Source organism: Heloderma suspectum, chromosome 5 (assembly GCF_057233095.1).
Source record: "Heloderma suspectum isolate Gila_16-S chromosome 5, 16-S_ref, whole genome shotgun sequence".
Lineage (NCBI taxonomy): Eukaryota > Metazoa > Chordata > Lepidosauria > Squamata > Helodermatidae > Heloderma > Heloderma suspectum.
The window spans coordinates 217,143,723-217,157,706 of NC_139462.1; the positions used below are offsets into that span (position 1 = coordinate 217,143,723).

At 41.4% G+C, this 13,984-nt stretch overlaps 1 protein-coding gene across 3 annotated transcripts in view; it reads left to right on the plus strand.

Annotated features, from left to right (window-relative positions):
- Positions 1 to 12,476, plus strand: part of PTPRN2 (protein tyrosine phosphatase receptor type N2) — a 1,142,627-nt gene extending 1,130,151 nt beyond the window's left edge. For all 3 annotated transcript variants that reach the window (XM_084859285.1, XM_084859286.1, XM_084859287.1), the window contains 2 exons: positions 3,541 to 3,614; positions 10,690 to 12,476. In XM_084859285.1, coding sequence (XP_084715411.1) covers positions 3,541 to 3,614; positions 10,690 to 10,761 — 146 coding nt within the window. In that variant the 3' untranslated portion in view covers positions 10,762 to 12,476. The remainder of the gene's footprint in view (positions 1 to 3,540; positions 3,615 to 10,689) is intronic.
- Positions 12,477 to 13,984: the final 1,508 nt, after the last annotated feature.

The following is a 13,984-nucleotide window of genomic DNA, read 5'->3' on the forward strand; positions in this document are numbered from 1 at the left end:
CACAGATCACTATCAATAGCAGTCCTATGAAATACAGTGAATTCTTTTCAACAATACATGTTACATTCATATTTTGTGACAAGGAAAGGGCTTTCTATGTTGTTGCTCCCAAACTCTGGAGCGTGCTCCTTTTGGAGTTGTGACTGGTCCCTACTCTCTCTGTGTTCAGGAAGGGGGTCAAGACACATCTTTTTAACTAGGCTTTTATAATTGTTATGTTTTTAAGGTTTTACAATGGGTAGGATCCAATGCTGCCCTTGCACACATGGCCAGGCCGGCCAGTTCTGGTCTGCAAGTGGCCCCTATTGCTTGTGGAACAACGACTTACCACTTCTGGAGGCAAACTGAAATGAGTGGGAATGCTGGTTTCTGGAAGGGGGCAGTTCGGTGGAACTCACATAAGGGAGCACCACTGACCTGCCCCCTTCCAGAAACAAGCAATTGTGTTCATTTCGGGGCTTGCCTCCGGAAACACTAAGCTGTCATTCCCAAGTGGTGGGGGCTGTTTGTGGACCGGAATTGCCAGGGCTGGCCACGCACGGACCAGAATCAGCAGCCAGCTCCTCTAGTGGATGGGCAGCATTGGATTCTGGTCAATGTTTTTATCTGGTTAGTTTTCATTTTCTGAATTTTCTATAAACCGCCCTGTTTGGCTTCAGAAAGGCAGCATAGAAACAAAAGCTACCTATCAATGGAGCTATGCTCTCCCATTGTAGTGGGGAGAATATTTTTCTCCTCTGTGTTTGAAGGTTCGCTGTTAAAGTGAGGGGGAATGAACTCCAGCTTAATGCATCTACACCAATTTTCGCAGTGAGCCTTCAACACAAGAGAAGCCTCTTGCAATGGTTTATGGTTTGTCCCTACCTTTCCTTCCTCCCCCATCCCACTATGCAGCACAGGTATATTCCTGTTTTCCTGCAGTCTACTTTTGATATATAATACTTTTAATCCTTTTTTTAAAGCTTATTTGCTGTTGAAGAAAGCCTTATGGCTGGAACATTAGGTTGTCAGTGAGTTCAACAGGAGAGTCAGTTTAAAAAAAACCTCTTATCTCAGCTCTTTTTTTTTTAACTCTGATTGCAGTGTAATACAATGGGGTAAAATAGGGCAAATGCATGTGAAAACAAAATACAGCACATGGAGCTTTCGCAAACTGAGCAAGCTTTGATGTGTTTATGTTAAAAATAAGACTGCATAAAGATGGTTTAAAGATAATGAGACTGCCAGTGTTGTGTGTAGTAGACATAGTGCTGAAAGTGGACCAGGGTGGCTTAGTTTCAATTCCCATCTCGAACATGGAGTTTCTGGGTGGAACCATCACTATCTCTCGGCATAACTTGCCTCCCGTTTAGAGGAATGTTGTGCAGGAGAATAATTCCATGTACTTTACTACAAGCTCAATGGAGGATGGGTAACAAATATTTGAACCTGGTAGATTATCAATAATTTTGGTTTATTATCTGATCTTGCTTTGGAAATGGATAAGGCATAAATTCGTCGAGATCAATAAGACTAATCAGAAACTCTTTTAAAACTTTTAGTTTGTTTGTTTTTTAAATGGAAGTGCACCAGAAGCTAAGAAATTCTTGAGCTAAAACTTGTGATGTTGAGAGTAGAGCTTGTTTGGTTGGTCCCACCTAGGACTGTTGCTGTGCAGCTGTCTGAAATGCAGATTAAACAAGTGCCTCAAGGTAACATGGGAAGATCTGTCTCTGAGCTGGGAATTAATTGAAATCCAGGTCTTCGAAGACCAGCACCACATCTGCTAGGTCTTCTCTCTGCTGCTACATTTGACAATTACGTTGAAAGTGAAATTGGTAACCTTAATGTAACCTGAACAGTAGGTAACTCACTGGGCCTTTTCTACTGCCATTAATTTCATTGTGATCTTTATATGTCAAGAAAAGGAACAAAAAGTGTTTAATGATTAGCTTCTTTTGTTATGGATATTGCATGGAAGCCTCTCAGGGCTTCTTCACAAGTAGCCGTTATCCTGCTATTGTTCACCCATGGAAGTTTGCAGGCCCTTCAGATGACGCTGTCAACCTGCGGGGCACCTCCTGTGCGGGGCACCTCCTGTACTAAATGACCTTTCTTCCATGTTTAAATAGATCAGAGATAATGAGGTATCAAATTACCCCACTTGCGTTCTGCCTGAGTTCCCTCTGTGAAAAAGGAAAAGCCGCAAGAAGAGGAGCTAGATCAATGAAACATACGGAAGACTCAGACAAAGGGGAGAAGGAGGGGGAAAGGAGAAGTACGCGTAAAGGGAGTCCGTTGTGATCCTGCATTTAAAAGAAGCAGAAAGCCCTATTTTAAATACAGGATTTTAGGCTGGTGTAGAGATGCTCTCAGACCTAGGTTCATCTCATGTTGCTGCTTCCATTATTAAAAGCCTAGCACCATATGGAAGGATCTGGTCACACAGGCTGTTCCCACACAACTTACTGGGTGGAAAGAACCTCTGCAACTGGCCCTACTCATGTGGTGCCAGCCCTTTAAGTGTTACAGTAGTAGTATGGGATGAACCAGTGGCTGAACAGCTTCAACACCACTGATATAATGTCTAAGGGCACCAGTATCCTTGCATTTTGCCATGTTCACTCACATTGTCCTCCCATTCCAAGGTATCTATAACTGTGTTTGGTGGCATTTGGAAAAATTATATCTCATCCCTTCTGAGAACTTATAAGGTTACATTATTTTGTATCCCACCCTTCTACTAGGAAGTTCAGGATAGCATAGTTTGAGCTATCCTAGTTAATCCTGGCAACAACTGAGCTAAGGATGCAATCCTATGGTCCCTGGAATGGCATCCCAGAGGCCATAGGGTATTGCAGACCTGCAGGAAGAGAAGACGGTGTACCCCTAGAGTACTAGTACTTTAGTTTAGTACTAGTACTAAACTAGTACTAGTTTAAAGTACTAGTTACTTGACACTAAAAGTCGGATTAACACCATGTTCTCTCTCCCTGTGATTATCTATAACTACATGGTGTTTTGAAAAGTCACACAAGGAACGTGCCACATAGAAACTGTGCAACAAGCTAAAATACAGTGAATGGGGTATTTTAAACCAATAGCTTTAAATGTAGAGATCACCACTGAAGAATCATCTAAATTTATACATATGTCAGTGAAATGAAAATTGAAAACTGAAATATTCATATGTATAGTATATCAAGTATAAGAATAACAACATCTTACAAATGAGTTTGAAACCCTGAGTTCTTAGATGACAATAAATACATTTTGCCATGTGTCAGTATTAATAGAGACATCTTTTAAGAATTCTTTCTGATTTTTTTTTTAAATAACTAATGTTAATCAAAGCTACCCTTGGCTTTTCTTTCCCTCCATCCTTATCTGGATGCCAATTTTAGAGGAGCCTGCCAGGTCTGCTGAGAGATGTCTGTATAATTTTCAACTGAGCTGATAGCCCAAAGGGAATCCAATAGTAGAAGACTGACAGATGCAGCACACATTATCATTGCTTTGAACTCAGCTGAATTGGAGATTATTTTATTTTATTTTTTGCAGGTGCTAAAGAAATTGATATTGCTGCTACTCTGGAGCACTTGAGAGACCAGAGACCTGGCATGGTCCAGACAAAGGTACTGTCAGTACTTGGGTTTTAAATAATCCTATAATGTCTCCTCAGGGGTAAGGTCCACTAAGTTCAATGGGGCTCTTACTCCTGTGTGTGTAGTAGGTATAGATATACACATACGCATACACACAGTTATCTGGAAGTAAGCCCCATTGGAACTCAGTGGGCTGCAAGTCTTTTCATTATAGTTGTTGTTCCAAAAGAAACAGTACATTCTTTGGTGTTTGCTCTGTAAAATGTCTTACTGTTGACCTGCATTGAAAAGTATAAAAGACAGCAATCTTTTGATGACTAAAGGAAACATATGCTTAAAAGAAAAGCCTTTCTTAATCTTGGAAGATTTCAAAGGTTATTTCAAACTTATAGAATCATATCATAGAATAATAGGGTTGGAAGGGGCCTACAAGGCTGTCCAGTCCAACCCCCTGCTCAATGCAGGAATCCAAGGCAGAGCATCCCTGACAGATGGATGTCCAGCCTCATCTTGAACGCCTCCAGTGTAGGAGAGCCCACTGCCTCCCTAGGGAATTGGTTCCATTGTCGTATTGCTCTAACAGTCAGGAAGTTTTTCCTGATGTTCAGCCGGAATCTGGCTTCCTGTAACATGAGCCCATTATTCCGTATCCTGCACTCTGGGATGATCGAGAAGAGATCCTGGCCTTCCTCTCTGTGACAACCTTTCAAGTACTTGAAGAGCGCGATCATATCGCCCCTCAGTCTTCTCTTCTCAAGGCTAAACATGCCCAGTTCTTTCAGTCTCTCCTCATAGGGCTTTGTTTCCAGTCCCCTGATCATCTTTGTTGCCCTCCTCTGAACCCTCTCCAGTTTGTCTGCATCCTTCTTAAAGTGTGGTGCCCAGAACTGGACACAGTACTCCAGATGAGGCCTAATCAGTGCTAAGTAGAGGGGAACTAGTACTTCACATGATTTGGAAGCTATGCTTCTATTAATGCATCCCAAAATAGCAGTTGCCTTTTTTGCAGCCACATCACACTGTTGGCTCATATTCAGCTTGTGATCGACAACAATTCCAAGATCCTTCTCACTTGTAGTGTTGTTGAGCCACGCATCCCCCATCTTGTAACTGCATTTGGTTTCTTTTTCCTAGGTGCAGAACTTGGCATTTATCCCTATTAAATGTCATTCTGTTGTTTTCTGCCCAGCACTCCAGTCTATCCAGATCACTTTGAATGTTGTTTCTGTCTTCCAAAGTATTAGCTATCCCGCCCAATTTTGTATCATCTGCAAATTTGATCAGCATTCCCTGCACCTCCTCCTCCAAGTCATTAATAAAAATGTTGAAGAGCACTGGGCCCAGGACTCAGCCCTGCGGTACCCCGCTCGATACCTCTCCCCAGTTTGAGAAGGTCTCATTGATAAGCACTCTTTGAGTCCGATTCAGTAGCTAACTGTGGATCCACTGGATCGTTGTTTCGTCTAGTCCACTTTGAGCGAGTTTGCTCATCAGGATATCATGGGGCACTTTGTCGAAAGCTTTGCTGAAGTCGAGGTATATTATGTCCACAGCATTCCCATGGTCCACAAGGGAGGTTACTTGATCAAGAAATGAGATCACATTCGTCTGGCAGGATTTGTTCTTGACAAATCCATGTTGGCTTCGAGTAATCACTGCATTGTTGTCAAGGTGCTTCCAGATGGATTGCTTTATCATCTGTTCCAGAATTTTCCCAGGGATTGATGTCAGACTGACTGGTCTGTAGTAACCAGGTTCCTCCTTTTTACCCTTTTTGAAGATAGGGACCACATTAGCCCTCCTCCAGTCATCTGGCACTTCCCCCGTCCTCCATGATTTCTCAAAGAGAATAGACAGCAGTTCTGAGAGTTCTTCTGCCAGTTCCTTTATTACTCTAGGATGCAGTTCATCTGGCCCTGGAGATTTGAACTCCTTCAAAGTAATTAGGTGTTCTTTGACCATATGCCTATCAATCTCAAGCTGCAATCCTGCCCCTTCAGCCTGTACTTCGCCTTTGCCAGGGGGGTCATAGACCCTCTTTTGGGAGAAGACTGAGCCAAAGTAGGAATTGAGCACCTCTGCCTTTTCTTTGTCATCTGTTATCATTTTGCCATCCTTATTTAATAGCTGAATCACCATTTCTTTCCTCTGCCTTTTACTATGCACGTAGCTTTTGTTGTTTTTAGCATCCCTCGGTAACCTCAGCTTGTTCTCAGCTTTAGCCTTCCTGACGCCATCCCTGCAATTCTGTGCTACCTGCCTGTACTCTTCCTTTGTTACTTGGCCTTCTTTCCACTTCCTATATGTGTCCTTTTTTGTTTTCAGGTCATCTCTAAGCTTTTTGTGAAGCCACATTAGCTTCTTCTGTTGTCTCCCACCTTTCCTTCTTGTTGGAATTGTTTGTAATTGTGCCTTTTTTTAAAAGCTCCCACCCATCTTGGACTCCTTTTCTCGTTAGAGTCACTTGTCGTGGGACCTTACTGATCATTGTTCTGAGTTTATTAAAATCAGCTTTCCTAAAATCCCAGGTAGCTGGCTCAGGTCGACTCAGCCTTCCATCCTTCCCAGGTGGGTAAAATGAGTACCCAGCTTGCTGGGGGAAAGGTAGTCACGACTGGGGAAGGCAATGGCAAACCACCCCGCTATAGTCTGCCATGAAAACACCAGCACAAGCAGCATCCCTGTAGGAGTCAGTAATGACTCGGCGCTTGCACAGGAGGAACCTTTCCTTTCCTTCCTAAAATCCAGGGTACGCATTTGACTACACTCAGCTTTTGCTTCCCTTAGAACCAAGAACTGAAGTACAACATGGTCGCTTTCCTCCAGAGTTCCTGTGATCCAAGTTCAGTGATCCAGAGTTTAGTGATCCAAGTTCACTAAAAATATTGTGCCCATGACTAAATTGGAAGAGGGGCATAGATTAAGGATATTAGGTAGTAAGTTGAAGGGAGGACAGAATAGATCAGGAGTAGGCAGCATAGTGCCTGTGGGCTCCAGTGCATCCTCGGGCACCTTCCTTGGTCCTGCTGAGGTGCCCTACCCCTCCTAATTTTATTTTTATTGTTTATAAATAACAAAAGTTCTTACTGGCATCTGGGATTACTTCAAGGCAAAGTGAGGCTCCCTAGCTGCTCCCATCTTTTTTTTTTCCCATGTATGCCTCTGGGCCAGATGTGTGGCTCAGAGACAGTCTTGGGAAATGAAGATGGCAGGTGGCTGCAGGCCGATGATTCATCTGCAGTATGCCCATCTTCTGGTAGTGCCCAGAACAGTTTCTCAAATTGCCAAATGTACCATGGTCCAAAAAATGTTGCCTACTCCTGGAGTAGATGATGCATTGGACTATGTCAAAGAAAACACATGTTCCAATAAATTAGAAATCTTAAGAGAGAGGAATTTATCCCTAGGGTCACTGTGGACAGAAATACCCGGCCACAGAAACAGTATAATGCCAGAGATATATTGTCTTTGATCCAAAGGTGCACAAGCACTTTCACTTGTGTGAGGTTCCCAGATTTTCACCAGTCCCCCTTCTTGATGTGCCCCCCTGTGCCATATCCCTTTCTGTTCCCAACCCTACAAAGCAGATTTTTTTAGATAGTAAGGGGGCAACTGTGGGAAGAGGGAGGCATGAATGCCCAATTTTGTGAGCAAAACTCTGCTAATAAATGCTAAGATCCAAGCCATTATCACCTTTTTATCACTCTGATGATGATCTGGACATATGTAAAAACAATCATCACCACTACCACCAGGGGGACAGAACATGTACAAACCTCATCATCAGATTATTTCAACAAATGGAGTAGGTAAATGTACACTCATGTCATGATGACAAAGAGACACTGGGTTGGATCCAGAATTACTTATACTTGGGGTAACCCCATTGAAATCAATGGAACAAGTTAATAAACAACTTAAATCTCATTTATTTCAGTGGTTCTACTCTACATCTGGATCCAATCCAAAATTTCTAGCAATCCTGTTTATGAGCGCACAGGTTGGGTATGGAGATAGAATTAGGATTCTGTGACATATACTTGGGGGTTGCCTCTGGGCATAGCTTTTTTCCATTAGTAACTTTGACATGATACTATGATCTGGTATTTGTGTTTAAAAAACTGATTAAAGGTTTTGCTCACCTTCCTTTTCTCCTTTTGACTGCTCATTCCCTTGTTAAAATCGCTCAAACTATTTTTTATTGTGCCAAGGGTAGCGCAAACTCTTAGATATTTGGCTATGTGCCAGCAATATGCAGTCTCCAGAGAATTTTGCACATATGCTCAATTTAAGCAAACCGTGTTCTCCTTTCCAAGCTGGATACAAATAATCAGCCTCTTGCAGTAATTTTTAAACAGTAAAATTGGGTTAGAAATGTCAATTAGAGTGCATCTCTAATCGGGGTGTGCACCAACCACAAGATTTGGTTTGAAGCAGCCCAATTCAACTGGTCTGAATCAGAGCTTCACTTCAGGAAATCTGAAGCTTTGTGCCTCCCTATTATCATTAGGAAATATAACATGTTTGCTTTTTGACATCATTGAATGAAATCTGCAAGCATAATAGAATCTCTGAGTGGATTAAGCCTGACAAGTTTAGACAAATAGGTGCAGCCGTTTTTGTACAAGTAGCCTTTAAATTTTTAGAATTTGATGAAATTTGCAGACATAGTTGCCCCTTCTGAGGGAATGAAGCCCACCAAATTTCAGACAGATGGGTGCAGGGAGATTTGAGCAAGAGCACCCTTTAGAGTTTAGGAGTTTTCAGAAAAGGATTTGCTCATCCCCTTTGCTTGAGGGGGCATGCCAAATAGTATACATTACAGAGGTGCCCCAAGGGAAGAAAGCTGCAAAATTGCAGGATAGGTTTGGAGTTTGGGGGGCTAGGAGCATTTAAAGTTGGGAGGGGTGGGGGTGGGGACTAAGAAGGGATTTGTTTCCCTCCCTCAAATACATAGTAGAGGTGCCCCTAAATAAGTAACCTGTACAATTTCAAGGAAAGGCACCAGGCCGGGCAGCGGGGGGGAGTTGGCAAGTTCAGCTGTTACAATTTACATATTTTCAAAATAAAATAAAGGATTCACTTATATTCCGCCTTTGTGTTTTCTGCACAGATTGTATTAAAACAACATATACCATAGAGGTGTCACTAAGTAAGAAAGCTGCAAAATTTCAGAAAGATAGGTGCAAGGGTTAGGGAGTTATGACTGAAAAACAGTTTGGGTTCTCTCTTTCTCCCTGCTCAATTGATAGCACCAAAGTCACAGAAACTAAGTGCTTCTTCCTTGATGGAGGGAATGGATAACACTTTATTTAGAAAATATGTGAAAGCAGAGCTTGTGCACACAGTATAGCGCAAGGGGAGCCTTTAACATTTGGGGTGTTTTTAAAAGGGATTCCCTTTCTCCCTTTTGTGAGGACTTTGCTGTGTTCCTCCACTTTGTGGTGTGCCTTTACCTCTAAACCCTTTCCCCTATATTACTTCAGGCAGAGAGGGGAGTGTCCTCTGGGCAGGCTTCAGAGTGAGAAGCCTAGCTCATCAGCTGGCTTTTCACTGATCAGTGGGAGAGGAGGCAGCAGAGGTGGCAAGACCAGTCTCTCAGCCTGCCCACCTCCCTGGCTATGTTTCCACGCTGCTTGCCTGGAGCTGGTGCCTATTTTAAGTTGCCAGCAGGCACTTTAACAAGTAAGGGTGCCCTCCTTTCTGCTATACCAGGCAGCCAGGGAGGAAACACTGCGTGAGCTTTACTCAGGTTGTAGGGACTCACTGCAACTCAACATACCATCCACTGAACATGCAGCAGTAGGTACAGACATCTCCCAGTTAGTGCTAGCTCTTGAGCCATTCCTGAAAACCCTGAACACTACTGCTACCACAGACACACAGTCACAAAATGTAGTGATAACACAAGAGTAGGGACCTGGTCATACTTTGACTTATGCCTAACTTAAGTCTTATTAGTTACAGTGGGACTACCCTTAGTATGACTAAATCTGGGTCCAACCCAGAACTTCTATTTAAAAGGGATTATTTAAATAAAAGCATCTGGAATGTGCCCCACTCCATCTTTTGCCAGTGGGCTTTGAGTATCTTTTGTGCACATGAACAGTAAATGCAGAGAAAGATAAGACATGGCAGAAATAAAATACTGTATTATAGTAATTGACACATGGAATACTTTGGGGGTGCACCTAGAACACTGGTGGGCTAGCTGAGATGGTGGCTCTGGGTGGTGGCTCTGCATCCAAGTCAATAAAGCCACGTACACCTTGGAAGTAAGCTGCTAAAATACACTTCTGGGAATTAAACAGTAACACCTCTATAAATTCACAAATGGCAAAGGGTGCATTCAGACAGAGGGCTCCTATTGCTACCAATGCAAATGCTTTGTGCAGCTACTCCATCTTTTCTGAAGGGATTATGTGTAGTAAGAGAAAAGAGGGAAGAAAAGGTGGGTTATGAGCAGACACCCCCCCCCCCTACAATTCTGTGGATAAGGTAGGGTGATGGCACCATAGAAACAACATAATAAATCATCAAGAGCACATGGTGCTGTAGCACAGTTAAAACTAAGAGGGCATGTCTCAGGTGATCAGTAGGGATGTCGGAGAAATCCACAACGGAACCAAATGAGTTTGGATTTTATGAATCCGACCTGTGGATTCCGCAGCGGACCAGCTTTTCCCTGTCGGGCAGATTCCGTGGACTTAGGAACCGTTTGTGTTTTTTTAATTTCCAGAATTTTAGAGCAAACGATGTGTCCTTAGGAATTTGTAGTAGGAGAGAAAGATGCGGTCTCAAACCTATTTGCCATGCCTTGCTTTCCAATTTACCTCCACATATTGGCGAGATCTTCATACTGATTACTGCTCATAGGCATCTATCCTAATAACTAGCAGTACTAGTGGTGCTTCTGAGTTATTCCTAGTTAAGGTCACTCTGAGCTGCAGCGGTCAAGCAATATGATAAATTGCCTCAATCGTCTATCTCAGGACATTTTCTTTGCCTTTTGTTCAGAACAGTTAGTCCTGGATATTTTGCTAAATGTTTCATCAAGATTCCTGGAAATGCTCCAGAGTATTAATTCTGACTGTTCTCTCCACAGGAACAGTTTGAGTTTGCATTGACAGCAGTTGCAGAAGAAGTGAACGCAATACTCAAAGCCCTTCCACAGTGAGCAGCTTTGGAGGTTTCCAAAGGGATCTCTCTGTTTCATTATCCTCCGTCACTGTAAATGTTGTTGGAAACCGTGACCTCACCTTAACTGTGTGTCTGCTATTGTAACCACATATTGATAGGGTCTTTACAAACTTCTATGCCAGTTAAAGTTCAACAGTTAACGTGTACTCTGTTTTTGCTACGATATTCAGAAATAATAATACACGGAGGCCTTGGCTTAAGTGATAAGAACAATCCCTTTTGCATTCATGAAGCCCTAAATTTTCACACATTGAAAGCACACATACACCTTCTTAATAAGAAATATACAGTGTTGTGGATAAGCAGTGCATTCAATGTATCTTTGGCAACATAGTGTTCTCTTATGTTTTTGTAACTTTTCCAGAACATAATAAAAGAAGCAGGGGGCCTAATTATTATATTTTTTTAAGCACTGGGATTGTTCTTACAAAGGCCAAGCAAGCTCAGAGAACAATACTGCGTGTGTTAGTAAACACAGGTCCGGTTTCTGGCATAAAGAGGCTGTGCCGCTTCATGCTGTGCCTTGGCGAGCTGATGCTTTTCTTAACTGTTGTTTACTTTTCAACTTTGTGCAATGAATAGAAGCAAATCTGAGCTCTAAGTACAGAGACCTGCACAGTTATCACCACTATGGAGGTAAAGTTGGTCAAATTAGCAGGAGCCCAAGTTTCCAAAGAGCACAGCAAACTTTTATTATGTGTCACTGCCCTAACAGGGGATGGAAGGCAAAACAATTGAACTTCAGTATGATTTGAAAGCCCTCTGTGTTGGCAGCTTATTGAGTGGTTCTTTTTTCTTTTTTTTTTTAATTAGAGGGAAAAGTGCATCTATCTTTGTATTTATATCTTGAGATTAATTTAACTTTTAAAATATCCAGATATGTATACTATTTTTAAAGACCAGAAAAGAGATTCTTCTAATAGCTGTTCATAACTGACCAAATTGCTACATAGTTATGACTATGACAAATTCCTTGGTACACTGTGTTCCTGAATTTGTGGAATAATTTAAAGCAAGTATTCCTTGCCTTCAGTTCTGAATTTATTTCAAATTATATTACTTGCAAAGAAGTGCTTTTGGAATTGCTGCCTTTTACTAAAAATTATACAATAATTCCCTTTTAAAAGATATAAAAGGGGATCCATCCCTTACACACACAAACAGCTGTATGCAAGGAGATTTTCATGCCCCTGGCAATTGTTGATTCAAAGGGATTGAAATATGCTACTGGGGTGCATCTTCATTTGCTTGGCTTTGAATTAAAGAAAAAAAAATACTTGAATTACTGTGTAGTATGTATGCTAGCTACTAATTATTTGTTTCAAAGCTTCCAGCTCTTCTTGTGGATTTCATTCCAAATATGTGTCTACACATTTCTAGTCAGTTAAGATGTAAAAGTGTAGAATTTGACTAGAACAGGAAGATCACAGCACCTTGTGAATGAAATCATACGTTGTAATTCTTGGGCACAATCCACCAAGCAGAGCTGCAGCACACTTCATAAATTTCGGTGGGGCTTCTATGTCCTGTCCACCAACCGCTTTATATTCTCTCTTCACCCTTGTAAGCCCCCTTGAAATATGTGGAAGATATGCATCAGCAGTACTTGGAGGATTGGATCCATTATCTCTGATGTTTAATGTAAGCATAAATGCAACTTCTAGTTATTAAAGAATTGTTTCAAAAAGTTCCAGATGTGTTAACTTTCATGCGTATATTTCTGCACATAGTTCATGGTACATGTAAAACGCTTGGTTTGCACATTTCATTGAATAGTTAAAGCAGAATCCTCTGTCCTCTTTGTATACGCTTGTTCTACATTCAACCATGGTTATTGTAGGGCATCAGCATTTTAGAGCTGTTCTAGTAATAAGTAAAACAAAAAGGATTTAAATAACAAAATGGTCTTTTTGTTAAGTAATTTCTGCTTAACAGGGTTCCTTTATTACTTTATCAGGCATGGATAGGAATTTAAGGAGGACAAAATCAGCTGGAATGGTATGTGCCAGCATTTTGAATTAGATTTACTGGAGATAAAGAATATGCTATGGATTTCTGCAAATCTATGCAGCAACATCCAAATCAAAATGCACATTCTAAAGAGGCAAGTGTAGCATACAGCTCTTCATTACTAAATGCAAAGTTCTTGGATACTGACCGCCCTGTAAAATCATGGCCGTGGTTTGGGGCATATTCACATCTGAGAGATCCAGGACACCGTTTTGTTGCTTCAAGTCCCAACAGTCCAGTCTATCCTTCAGTCTGCTACGATCTCTGCTTTCAATGTGGCTGAAAGGCCCATAAAGTGGACCTTATGGTCTGTTCAGTTTGCAGGGCTGGGTTCTTATGATGAACATGCAAATCTCAGCATGGGATTTTTTGCCAGAACATTTCTTCTGTTTCTGATTGTGTCTCCCTCTCAGATGGATTCTGCCTATGCCCTTAATAGGTCAGATCTGTCCACTCCGAAAAAATAAGGCCATCCATTTTCCTTACAGCAACAACAACCTAATGTTCTACATTCAACCAGTTATTTTGAATTATTTACAAAACGTACCGAAATAAAGCAAAGGCAAGTTTTGTTTTATACTTGTTCACCCTTTAACCTTTAAATCTTTGTTACTAGGATGAATAATTGGCCTCCAAATCTGTATAATAATCTCTCTTTTTTTAAAAAGCACACAAGGAAAGATACAAAAAATATTTTTTTTAATGTTCCTGTCAAAGCTACATCTCACCATAGCTTTAAACACAGGGTATGGTTTAACTTCAAGAAATTCAGTATTTTGATTTTAAAAATTGGGAGAATAAAGCATTAAGTCTAGGACTATTGGTGTTAAATTACCTATTTAAATCAACACCTAAAGGTGAATTACCCATGAATAAAGCATTCCTTAGTCTGAAGGCTGCAGCCCTATGCATTCATGCTGAGTGACAATCAAATCTTGGCTTAATTAGCTGCAATATGAATGAGAATCCCACACCCACATGCAATTGCTCTGTTCCGCCCTTTGCATGAGAAGGGAAACAAGGCAGGAAGTGACAGTTAACTGTAGCTTCCCACTATGTCTGAACCAGAAACTAGGCATAATGATGATGAACTGTAGGTAGTTCCTTCTGTTTGGAAGCAATTTAAATCCTTGCCCATTGTTAATAATTTTGTAATTCAAAGTGGTGTTTACTACTTTCTAACACAATCC